This window comes from Anomalospiza imberbis, chromosome 14 (assembly GCF_031753505.1).
Source record: "Anomalospiza imberbis isolate Cuckoo-Finch-1a 21T00152 chromosome 14, ASM3175350v1, whole genome shotgun sequence".
In the NCBI taxonomy this organism is placed as follows: Eukaryota; Metazoa; Chordata; class Aves; order Passeriformes; family Viduidae; genus Anomalospiza; species Anomalospiza imberbis.
In genome coordinates this window covers 12,081,326-12,094,167 of record NC_089694.1, presented here as the reverse complement: position 1 = coordinate 12,094,167, position 12,842 = coordinate 12,081,326, and the positions used below count along the sequence as shown (strand labels likewise).

The 12,842-nt window shown below is 40.1% G+C and overlaps 2 protein-coding genes across 7 annotated transcripts in view; one reads left to right on the top strand and one right to left on the bottom strand.

The window, feature by feature from the left end:
- Nucleotides 1-12,842, bottom strand: part of PAK3 (p21 (RAC1) activated kinase 3) — a 229,422-nt gene that overhangs the window by 156,086 nt on the left and 60,494 nt on the right. The window lies entirely within an intron of this gene.
- Nucleotides 1-12,842, top strand: part of CHRDL1 (chordin like 1) — a 36,040-nt gene that overhangs the window by 17,431 nt on the left and 5,767 nt on the right. For 2 of the 3 annotated variants that reach the window (XM_068204932.1, XM_068204931.1), the window contains 4 exons: nt 6,250-6,395; nt 7,139-7,232; nt 9,304-9,371; nt 10,065-10,239. In XM_068204932.1, the coding sequence (XP_068061033.1) occupies nt 6,250-6,395; nt 7,139-7,232; nt 9,304-9,371; nt 10,065-10,239 (483 nt within the window). The remainder of the gene's footprint in view (nt 1-6,249; nt 6,396-7,138; nt 7,233-9,303; nt 9,372-10,064; nt 10,240-12,842) is intronic. The other variant, XM_068204930.1, reaches the window with a different exon arrangement.

The window sequence follows — 12,842 nt, the reverse complement described above, 5'->3', positions numbered from 1 at the left end:
ATGTGAGATCAAAGGCCAGTTGGTGTCCAAGGACAGTTTCTTGCCCCAGGACACAGCCCAGAGAGCTCTAGAGTCCCTGCTGAAACTAAACTGACACTTCCAATTGTGTACATTAAGTAGCAGAACTCACTGGGAATACTAGGAAATGTGCAGAAGAGATGTCAGTGCAAACAGTTGTCCTGGAGTTGCAACAGAATCCAATTGCTTCCCTACTGAATATGGTGCCAAAAGAATCCTCAGTCTCTTGGTCTGTACATGCTTATGCTCTGTGTTGATTCAGAAAATATGTTTCATAAAATCCTCTCTGTATTCAAATTCATAATCTATCATCTGTCTGCTTAAAAAAAAAAACAACATACTATCTGCAAAACAGTTCCCAGTATGGTAAGTTTCTTAAGGCATTAGACCTTGTGATTAATTTCATATTGTTTAGCACTAGATTGTTTTCATAAGGGTGGTTAATAAAATAGACAAACTGTAAAAGCCAAGTCAGGCTGAGCACCCAGCCTTTCTGCTGGACACTAAAAGCATATCTTTTTCATTAAATGACACTAGGTGATTCTGAATGTTGCAGTTTAAAAATAGTTTCTAAGTCAGTAAGCCAAGAGTCTGTAGGATTTTAAAAAAATGTTCTTTGCCAGATGTTCTGATACTAAAATAAGCAATAGTGAGAGTGTTAAGTACTAACACAAATGGACAGAATATTGTAGGAGAAAGCACCTCCTAGAGATGCGGTAAAACCCCACAGACCCTTGCCGAGGTGCTGTGCAGGGTCCCAGCAGACCCTGCTGAGGGTCATGAGTACCATGAGCTTTGCTTGTGCCTTCGTTGGCCAGTGAGGGCAGTGTCCACTTCAGGAGGACACTCACTTCAACCTGCCACTGACTGCAGGTCAGTCCAGCTAAGCACAGTGACTGTCAGAAAGCCAAGATGCCTCCTTGTCCCCAGTGGCAAGGAGTGCCCAAGAGCTGCTGATATTTTTGTCCTTCAGATGTCACATCACAAACACTTTACTGATCATCGTGCCATGACTGTACTGATTCTAAGGTGGTTTTCCCAGTTTGTTAGGTAGTGTCCTAAATTATTCATTAGTAATTATACCTGTACCTCTTGTCTTTATCCAGAAGGATCCAAGTTCAGCAATTAATTGATTGTAGTAAGGCCTGGATCCTAAAGCCATTCCTCAAATAAGTCATCTTCTCTTTCCCAAAAGGTTAGATTGCTCATAGCTGGTTACTGCTTTTCACTCTGCACATAAATACTTTTGCAGAAATTACTAATGTTTTAAATATCAGGAACTGCCCATGGAATTTGTCTAAGCTATTCCAGGGATTAGTAACAAATAACTGATGCTCTTCTGCTTTATATCCAAGTAAGCGTAAAGCATCTCAGGACCAAGTTTTTATAACAATCCAGGAAAGAATAGAATTGTAAACATAAAAAGCTGAAAGATGGTATTTCCAAAACTGACTGTGATCCATGTGATACAGAATCTGTTTCTCCCAGAAAATTGGAAAGTTGGTATGTGTACATTTTTGACTTTTCCCTCAAACCTTGGCTTTGGAAACCTCAAGTATGGGCAGATCATCAGGAACCCAGACAGGCTTCCATGAAAAAATATGTGATTGGAGCAGATTCCACTGAACCAGAAATTTTCCATAAAATTTCTGTTGTTTGTGAAATTCATATCTAACACTTTTGTCAGACTATCAGGAAAGCACTGGTGCTGCAGTTCACCCTGAGGTAGCATCCCTTCATGGCAAAACTTTTGCCATACTGTTTCTTTGCTTGCTCTCTCAAATGAACCACAGTTCACGAAATCTGTGAACAATACCTGTATGCACTTCTAGTTCATAGTTGACTTTCACACCAAGTTGTACTACAGGTCTTAGTTGATACAAATCCTTTGTACAGATCAACAGTTCCTCACAGTACAATCTCAAAAAAGCAGCATTCAAGCACATATGTTGGCTGAATCCTGAAGGAAACCTTTCTATTGGCTTCATCGGGCCTGGAATTTACCTTGTGAGTATGGGACATCAGTGAAAAACAGCCCAGGTAGACAAAAGAAGCTGGACAGAATCCCATGTTTGGATGAGAGGAATGTTTGGATTTAAGGATTTAGGCATAGCCACTGTAGTCTCCAGTTGCCTTTTTAAAAACATTTGTTTTGAAGCCAATCCATTTTTGATACAGTTGTATTCTGTTGTCTGTAAAATCTGAAGGATTTCTTCAGCCAGATTAAACCTTTAAAGTTACTTACAGGATAAACTGAAATTCATATCAGGTCATGCGAAGCCCAGGTGGTAGATCTTTGCTCCTGCCATTACCTCATGCTAATGATGGTGATAAATCACTGCTATACATATTGCAGACTCATGGGCTTATCTTGATCCTGCTAAAACTGTAGGCAAATATAAGTATGGCCTCTCAACTTCTATATAGAAGTCTGAGCCCTTACAGAATAAATGCCAACCTCAGAAACAGAGATATTTCCTTTACAATTGATGCTATAACATCTTTACCCTATACATTGTATGTTGCTTCCACTGACATGCTAAGAATGCCTGGAAAAACCCTTAGATTGAACCCAGTTAATTAAAAGGATTCACACAGATGGTTTGCCTGGTACTTCACAGAAGCAGTTAATTAAAGCAATGTTAGTCAGCACCGTTAAAATGCCAGAGAAAGCTTTGGGAACAGTCCTGATTAGGAAGTAAGGTTTACAAATAGAGCTTTGAGCAATGCAGTATATTTGTAGTTAATTAATCTGATTCTAACCTGTCTTTTCTAAGGCACAGAATAATGTATGCTGATATCAGTATTAATGACAAAATTTTTTAAAGCTCAAATGTGGCACTTATTAAAACAATCCACAATGACTCTAATTTCACATTCAACAGGAGAATATGATATCATGGGGGAGTCTGAACTCCTTTAATTAGCCTTGATTTAAAAAGCATTAGAAAAGAAACCAAGTCCAAGTTGAAGAAAATCAGTCACACACCAGCAAAGTTAGACAGAGAGAGAGACTGCACCAGACAGAAATTGTATTTGGACACAGAAAATAAACAAATCTTCCTTGCAGCTCCAGGCAAATGCTGTGTTTGGAGAGGATCAGTTGTGCTCCTCAATACGCCATCTCCAATAAATGACTGTATATATTTTTTTGCAATAACAAGTAATGTGGTCTTGATCTGAAAACTTCTTTCAGATCTACTCTGTGCAATAATTAAATATGTCCAGTCACTTAATGTGCTGAAAGATGACCATATGGACAGGTCTAAGCAGCACAGGACTTAAATCATGGCCTTATGTCCTGTAATTGAAACTGACTTTTCTTACAAGTATTTTATCAAATAAGACTTCAACTCCCTGAAAGGAGGTTGTAGTGAGGTGGGTGTCAGTCTCATCTCCCAGGTAACAAGTGACAGGATGAGAGGAAATGACCTCGAGTTGCACCAGGGCAGGTTTACATTAGGTATGTTTAGAATGTTTTGACGGACAGGGTTGTGAAGCATTGGAACAGACTGCCCAGGGAAGTGGTGGCATCCTCACCCCTGGAAGTGTTCAAAAAACTTGTGGATATGGCACTGAGGACATGGTTTAGTGGTGAACATGGTGATGGTACTAAGTTGAAAGTTTGACTTGACGATCTTAATGGTCCTTTCCAACCTTAATGATCCTGTGATTCTCTGGTTTAAAACAGCCACAGAATTTCATCCCAAATTCAGACAGGCAGAGGTACATGTGTTTTGGGCTGCATGTAATGATTGAGCTGTCACAGGCCAACCTCTGTGATTGATTAAAAGAAGCAGAGATGAAAACAACTACCTAGTGCAACTCTCTCTGCCATCATTTTCCAAGCAATAAGTTTCACTGTTCTCCTTCCTTATTTAGAAGCTACAGTTTAAGGGCATTTGGTGATTTCCTACAGAACTGAGTGATTTGGCATATACCAAGATAAATCTGCAGTAAAATTTACTCTCTTCATCCAACACACTGAAGAATCATGGTGAGTCATTCAGGTATTGGTCTTAGCAAATGTCAGACCACAAGCCACACACTGCTTTGGACAGGCATCCCACATGGGCACAGCAATGTCCTGCAGAGGCTGTGTGAACAGGGCCTTGTCTCCAGTCAAGGACCATCTGTGTTATCCTTTCATTTCTCCTTCCATTTTAATTTCTTTCCAGTCTTCTGCTCTTCCAGTTGCCCAAGGAGCAAGGAGATAACTAAAGGTTTGTCAGTCTTTCCTACTGCTTTACCTGAGATGATTCAGAAAACCCAAGAAAGAGATTTAAGTTTTGGGAGGCATCACAGTCCTGAAAAGTGCCTCTTCATTCATGTTTTCCAATATTTGTGCCTAAATAGTAGCTGAATTTGTCAATTGAATCTTTTGCTGATGACTTTCAAAGGATGTCTTATTTAGAGCATACATCTTGCCATTCCAGACTGTGTATTACTAGCAAACCATACAGCAAGTGCCAAAAGCAATACATTTCTGTGCCAAACACAGATGTTGTCAGGGCTCTGTACTCTTTATAAGACTTTGGAAAAGTGTCATTCAACACTCTTGATTACATTGAAATAATGATGTGTCCAGTGCTTTAGCTGTGGAAGTGCAAATACCAAGTGTGTCAGGCAATGAAATATCAGGCAAGGAACCCTGACTAGCTGACTTCTGCCAGTCTCCTACAAAATGGACTTTGCTGACCCCATACACTTTCAAATACTGTAGTACATGTATGTTCCAGAGACAGGCTTGACATTTACAATTTAAAGTATTATATTTGATGGACCAATGTAATTAGTATATGCTTGTATGGAAAACTAAATGACTGTGTTTAATGGCAGTACGTACCAGCAGAAAACTGCTTTTTCACTTGAGCTCACAGCTGAAAAATGTACATTCTGTGGTGTCATGGTTTCACAGAAAAAATCTCCAGGTTTAGCTGATAGGTAATGAAAGGGACTGTAGGAAAACCTGAATATTCAGGTCAGGTTTCTTTTACGTGAAAGCCCAAACACACTGATTGAAATTTCAGCTGCATTCCTTGAAATTTGCTGTGATTTGGGCTCCAGAGAACAAACACTCCATTGTTACTTCCACAGAGCCCTTGTTTGAAATGTCTTTTCCCATGCTGAGATGCTAAATTCATGTGAATATAAATATATAGTGCCAGTTTCACTGTCCAAGCAGCATCAAGTAACTTACATTTCATGGGTAAAGTCTACTCTTTTTGCACAGTTTATCAGCTGCTAATAGCTAAACAATCCTGGGGATGTTTTAGTATAAGGTATGGATAGCTCTACGTCTTAGAAAAACATTTAACCCATGTGGTGCAGAATTCAATATGATACTGAGTTGAAGCTGGAGGTCTCAGAGTTGAAATGACACTGCCATATCGTGCACTTTGTCATATGCACCGAATTCTGCAAACAAAGTTCCCTCATCTGCACATCTGACATTAAAATGCATGTCAGAGAAAAATCAACTTTTGGTTAGCTTTTGGCATCTGCCTTTGACAAATTTTGCCTGTTTTGAAAACAGCAGCAGCAATGAATTGTGAAAGCCAATAGGAACAAACGCTTACTTTGTACATAGCTCTCTCTTGGCAGTCCCATCATCATTACTGTTGCTCCTCTACCAAAAGGTTTGTGCCCGTGGATGGCAGGGAATCATCCATGCCCTGTGGCACAACTTGCTAACCTGCAATTAAGTTCTCTCTGGGCTATAATACTAGAAATCATTAAAAAAACCCTGTATCAGTACCCAGTACTAAGAACGGGGAAACCCTGCTAGAGCAGTGCTATTGATATTGGGATTCTGTGCGCATGCAGCACCTACTGCCTTTTACATTAAAGCATGAAAGAGCCATGTACATATAACAAGTAGGCACATAACCACACCCCTCTGTCCTAATACCAAATGCTGCAGAACAAGGGAAAACACTGCAGCCTGAGACAGGGCCATTAGTGCTGGCATTGCACTTGGTCATCAGCACACTAGAAATAACTGGGTCAGTTACCTCAAAGTGTGATTTACCAAAGTTCAGCAAGATAGTAACATATCACTTGTACTTTGCAACATTACAAAACTTGTCCTTCCATAATAGAGAGAAATGAGGGAGAAGGGAAGTTTTTGCTCCCCTGTATTTATGTATTTATGACACTATGAATTTTCAAGAATATTAACATGAAATTCAAGAATTATAACATGAAATGTTCCTTTCCCCTTGCTTCCAGAAGACTCCCTTTTCTCAGTAAGCAGCAAAATCACTGGGAAATCCTGTGAATACAATGGCACCACCTACCACCATGGAGAAATGTTTGTGGCTGAGGGGCTTTTCCAAAACAGGCAAGCAAACCAGTGTGCCCAGTGCAGCTGCTCAGTAAGTAACATGATTTGACAGATCCCTACTCTGTCTATGCTCCAATTCTCCTTTCTAGATGTGACACTGAAATATAAGCAATACATAGCAAAGGCTGGGAATTGAGAATTAATGCTGAAACTCATGAGAGTGCTCAGAGCTGGTGAGAGTGTGCAGTACCTGGCAAGTAAATGCCAGATGACCTCTTAAACACAGTGCACAATGCATACCCTGCATTTGCTGTGACTGAGCTTACAGTGCAGAGGCAGCTGGTAAAATATTGCTGCTTGGCATATATAGAATATTTCCCTTCAACCTAACTGGAAAATATATCACTAAACCAATGACTGATTTCATTTAGACTGAGCTGATAAGTAAAGAGCCCCAAGGCTGGGAGGGGACAGCTCTGAGGGCACTGGGCCACAGAGCCGTTCCTGAGATGTCACAATTCAAATCCAGTATATCTGAGCAGTCACCCAGTGACTCTTCAGAGCCAGTGTCTGAACCAAAACATCTCAATCCAAGCAGCTCTTCAGTATAAACTACTGGCAGCTCTCTACTTCCTCTCATAAAATCATCATCATATTCTTCATGAACTAATGATTTCATAGGCCAAGTACTGAACAGACTGTTCTAATCTAATATTCTGCTTTTGCATAGAGTGGCATTTATGTGAACACAGATAAAAGCATGTCCATAAAAAAAGAATATACAGTACCACACAATTGACAACACCTAAATTCCCTTTTGTGTTTTGCTGGCAGGAAGGAAATGTGTACTGTGGATTGAAGACTTGTCCCAAGTTAACTTGCTCTTTCCCAGTTTCCGTTCCAGAGTCCTGCTGTCCAGTTTGCAGAGGTATGTTGAAACTCAGTCACAGAAGGACAGGCTCTGAATTTACTCCTTCCCCTTTCACAGCCTTGTCTGTGCTCCAGCACTGTCACTCAGGACACTGTCTGCAAGTTTCCCATGTAATTACAATCCAATGCACGTTGGGAAATTGCTCTGAGTGCCAGCAAGGTAACATTGCTACCTTTGTTTTCCTAAATTGAAGCAAGGTGAGAATGCTCTGATGATGAAGTTGCATCCCCCTAATGCATCAAGGCTTCAAATGATGTATTGAAGTAGCTGCCATTACTCTGAGTAGAGAAGCTTTGTAATAAAAGATGAGCTTCTATCTGACAAGTTAGCAGACCTACTCAAGTTGTGCAAGACATGAGAATTTCAATTCAGAGGCAAGGGCAATTACTCCAATTTAAATTAGGTGTCAGACAATACTCAGGTGACTTCAGTATTTTACTAGCAGTTGCATTTTAAATCTTGTGCCCACAGGACACTTGATTCTAGGGGCCTTTCCAAACTCTCTGAATGTCTAAACCTAACTGTCTGTCTAAAAGCCCAAAGTGTCTAAGAATTTCTAAATGTATTTTATCTCACTATTAGTATTATGGCACTTGAATCACCACTTCCAGGGTATCTAAGCATCTATGCCTGTTCTCAAAGATGCAGATAAGCACCTAAAGGTACCTGTGCTTTTCAGAAGTGCCACTCATAATATCGGTGATGCCAGGATGCTTTGAAAATCTCCCCTGCTTGCACCTTTGTGCTGCTGCATTCTTTTGATATTCTGCTTGTCTGAACTCAGTACTATTGCATGATAAAAATAAGGAGTATTATCTAGTTGGTTGTGTAATTTTCCCTATGGTGCAAGAGATGTGAAACACGAACCAGCATAGTCCCACAGCCCCTGACCTGAGGAGCTGGCTGAGTGCACAAACTGAACCAAAAGCTCTGAGCAGTGGAGGGCTGAGCCACAAGAAGGTACTTGAGAGTGCATCAGTGCTAATAAAGCAGCAGGATGCAGAGAGAGCCCTGGGCAATTTGAAGGAATGAGATCTGCACAGAAGCTGTGTAGTCCTGTCAGTGCAGCAGGGTGACAAAGCTGCTTACTCTGGGGACCATGAAGTGGTAATTAATTTATGTGTGGCACCATGGAGAACCTGAGCTGATCTCTTGGGAGGGCAGTGCTCTGTGCTGCATGAACACATCACCTCAGACAGAACAAGGGTGAGGATCTCTCTGCAGTGCTCCTTTGCATGGAGATTGTTCCTCATTCTTTGCTGCTTTTCCATGTTACTCCACAGTATCTTTACAAATCTTGTAACTTTTTGCCAGGCAAACTGTGTGTGAAGCCATCTGATCTCAAACAAGGAAAGTGATAGTTCTGTTGCCAGGAGGAAATACAGTGATATACTGTTTTAAATGTAATACATTGACAGTTAAGTCAAGTAAATCCGTGTTAATTGTCTGATGTCAGTTACCAGGTAGTTATTTGAGCTGTATCTGAAACCAGCTTATTCCAGTAACAAAAATCAATCTGACTTTCAAAGTATCAAACATAGCTATGCAGTAAACCAGCCTTACACTGGAGAAATCAGTCATATCAGACACAGTCACTAATGAGAAACTGGTTCATTAGCTTTTCCATATGAGAGGTGCGATTACATCAGATTATGCATTAGAGGCAACCCCCTATCTGCAGTGATCCAGGGCTTTTTTAATGTATTCTTCTGTCTACTGCTCTCATTTAAAAATGTTAAAATGATAATTTATCTCATAATCTACCTTGTCCTTTTCAATATGGCAGAAGCTCTTTTATCTCACCTCTGTGTTTTCTATGAAATGCAAACCTAAACAAAATATTTGCAAAGTTCTAGCACAGCTCATCGGGAGGAAGCTGTGAGTCAGTTTCTCCTTCCTGCATGGCCAAGTATATTAGTATCAAAATTTGATGATTTTCAAATTCATTCCTCTGCTACTGACTAAACCCTAAAGCAGCTGTACAGCCAGGTGAGACTTTTCCCCTCTGTATCTCCCAAAGTGTTGCACAGTTACTCCTCTAATGGATTCTGTTCTGCTTCATGTACAGGAGATGGAGAATTATCATGGGAACATTCTGATGGAGACATATTCCGGCAGCCAGCCAACAGGGAAGCTGTAAGTGGCACCTACAGTTTAAAGACATACTTTCTTGTTGTGCTGGGCATGGCAGTACATTGGGAAAAAAGAGAAAAGGATGATAATGAGTCTGAATACCTACTGCCTCATTCTGGGTTCTGTGAATCTAGCCCAAAACAGGTTTCTTTCACTCAACCTGAATTCATGAATAATGCTGAATTAGAGCAAGAGCTCCTGAAGTCTCTGGATTTGGTTTTTTTTCTGTATATGCTCTATAAGAATAAAATTTACAGTAAATTGTTCTTAAATAATAACTGCAAATACTTGCTTCCCAGTTCACATACACACATATATATTTACTATAGAGCTTCACTGTCTTTGGTGGTAAATGTATCCATTAACAACTTACTGCTCAAGAGATTATTTTTGTAGCAGCATTTGGAGAGAATCTGAAGCACTTTTAAGCAGTAGGTGCACCACTTAAATACATGAACCAGCAGATCTTTGAGTGAGTGGGAAGAATCATGTCTATAAAATAAGGACTGTAATATGAAACCTTCAGGTTCATGGGCATTTTGGAAAATGATTCTCTGAAAAGAAGCAGTGTTTTTAGAAAACATGCTGTGAACTACTACACCTACTTTCAGTCCAGCAGTACTCGTTCCCTACTCGTACCCCTTGTTCATTGGAATGAGACGTTTACTCTCCTGCTCTCTTTCTGTCTGCAAACAGAGACACTCCTACCATCGCTCCCATTACGAGCTGTCACCCAGCTCTGCCAGGCAGGCAGTCAGCATGCCACGATTTCCCAGTGCCAGGAGTAACCGTGGAGCCCTCCCGGATCCCCAGCAGGCCTCAGGAACAATCGTTCAAATCGTCATCAACAACAAGCACAGGCACGGGCGAGGTAAAGACAAGCACTTCTTCCAGTATTGCTCTGGGTCAGGAATCAGACACCTAGAGCTCAAAAAGACCTCTCAAAATATACAGCAGAATCTTGAAAATTCTCAGTGGTATTGAGAATTCCGATGCAAATCAGGGAGGCAAAAGCAATAAGCTATTGAGGATATGAAATTCCTTCTTGACTGGGATCAACTCTGCCTACACGTACAGTATTGCATTTCACTCTGCAAAAGCAGTGTTGTTCTCTGAGTTACTTTGTGGGATTGTGCCCCATAATTCTGAGATCTCATGTAGTGGCTGCCAGGGGAGTGAGTGCTTTGTGCCACAAATGCCATGATGCCTTTAGATTCACTAACTTGTTCACACTGTGACTTGTCCTGGAGGAAATTCTTTGTGGCTATTTTCTTTACACTCTCTCCTATTTTGTAACTTTTATAGCTGAAAACAGCTTATATTTCAACTGCCCTGCAAATCTCAGACAAGAAAGCTTTGCCACAGTATCAGGAGGTTTTCTGCCACTGAGACTTAGCAAATTATTCTCATGAAAGACAGTCTCATGTCTTCCCCCACCTTAAACAAGTTTCCTGAGGCAGTGGGACACAAGGGATGATCTCCCTCCCCTGTGACTAACACAAGAGGCAGAGTAGGCAATTAGCCTGTACTGGATGCCTGAGCTGTAGAGAGGCAAATTTAACCAATGTAATGATTCTCACTGTAAAGAATCTTTTAGTGCCTTCTGCTAATAGAATATAGGACATGCTGTGTTTTGGGGACAGCAGAATTTTAAGCCCACGTGGCAAACCATATTCAAGTCATATTCCTCATGCACTACAGGAAGAACAGAAATAAAGGAAAAATACCAGCTCACCAGTTAGTGGGACAGCAGGTTTTGTACAGTAAAAAGAGTGGGATGCTCAGTTCCCATAGGGGGTGTACCTCTGTGAACAGAGGTCTGCAGGAACAGGCCTAGGAAGCTATAAAAGAAATAGCTGTAAAAACACATGCTCAGAAAAGCATCTATCCATAAATACCAGTCAGCATACTTGGAAACTGCCACAAAGAGTTAAAATCCCTTGTATTAGGGCCAACTAATCTTTTAAGGTATTAACTAACAGAAGGAATGTTGGCTATAGGATCTTTATTATCCACCTGAACAAGCATGAAAAAGCATTCAGATCATGCCAGTGTTTTATGGTGAATCTAGGAGCAGGAATCTCCACACAGTGCAATGTCTTTGACATGTAATTTGCACATGAAGACATCATCAAAGCAGTTTCTAACTGACTTGTTTCAGCAAATAAAGGACATACAGACGAGCAGCATATTTCTGGATGCAGTATAACTTCAGAGACTCACTGCCTAGAGAATGCCTGAGAGATCCCCATGATGGAAACAGGAATGCTGACCATGTGTTTTCTTTGTTCCTGTGCAATTAACAAGTGTTTTAGTAATTAATGCACGTGTCCCCCGAGACACATTTCAACAAGTTAAAGAACAAACTCACAACTCTTCTGACATGCAAATGCTATGTGGTTGTGTGGATACAGATTTATCATTCTGAGCATGAAGAGCACTAAAAACAGGCTAACTGGAAGTTACTTGCCAGTATTTGGCTTGTAGTGGAGTCATTGTCTCCTGCCTCAAAGTGTTTATTTAATTGTTCTGTGTCAAAAAACCCTTAAAAGACAGAGAGTATGTATCCATAGAATGTCATGTCTCCCTTCACCTGTCAGGGAGAACTCAGGAAGTATTTATGGCCATAAAGGATCTGGAGAACTCTGGCTGGGGAAAAAGAAGTCCATGGAAGCATACAAATTAGCAATATTATGCTATTTAAGCATGTAAGAAGCCTGCTGAGCAGCTGAGTACGTGCCAGTTTTTTCATTTACCGTTTTTTCTCCCATGTTTTTAGTATACAGATAAAACTTTACTTTTATTTGAGAAACAAAACTGTTTCCTATCTCTAAAAAAACCCCATGTCTTAAAAGAAGAGTTAAAAAGTAGCAAATTACTAAGCAAATGATAGCCTAAGCTCATGAAAGACATTGCAAAAAACACTCCCCATAAATCTCAGTAACTCACTAATATATATAAAGCAGTTGGTTACATCTGTTACCAGTTAGATATAAATTTCAGATTACAGATAAAATTTAAATTGCTTTTGAAAGTTACAGGCAAAATAGGAACATATTTTACAAATAAAAACATGACTAAAAATGATAGCATATTAGAAGAATTGGAAATATTTACAACATATCCCAGCTTCACTTTTGTTGCTTTTAGAAATCAAGCAGTGCCCTTTCTTTCACCTTGTTAGGATTAGTTTGCATTTTTCTTTGTGTTTATAAAATATTTAAAAAGAAAGAAGTAGGATTTATAGGACAAATGGAAACATGGTGTAAAGTGATTTAATTCCCATCAACTGCTGGGTGACCCAAAGTGGCTTCTACCAGGCATGGATTTTTCCACTCTCTTTGTGTCAGCTGTATTTCTCTGACTCCCAGGGGCTCTGATGAATAAATATTCTGAAGTTCTTAGAAGCCTTTGGAATGAAATTTCAGTCCCTAAAGAATATTTTCAAGTTTTCTTGTGATTCCAAAACCCAAA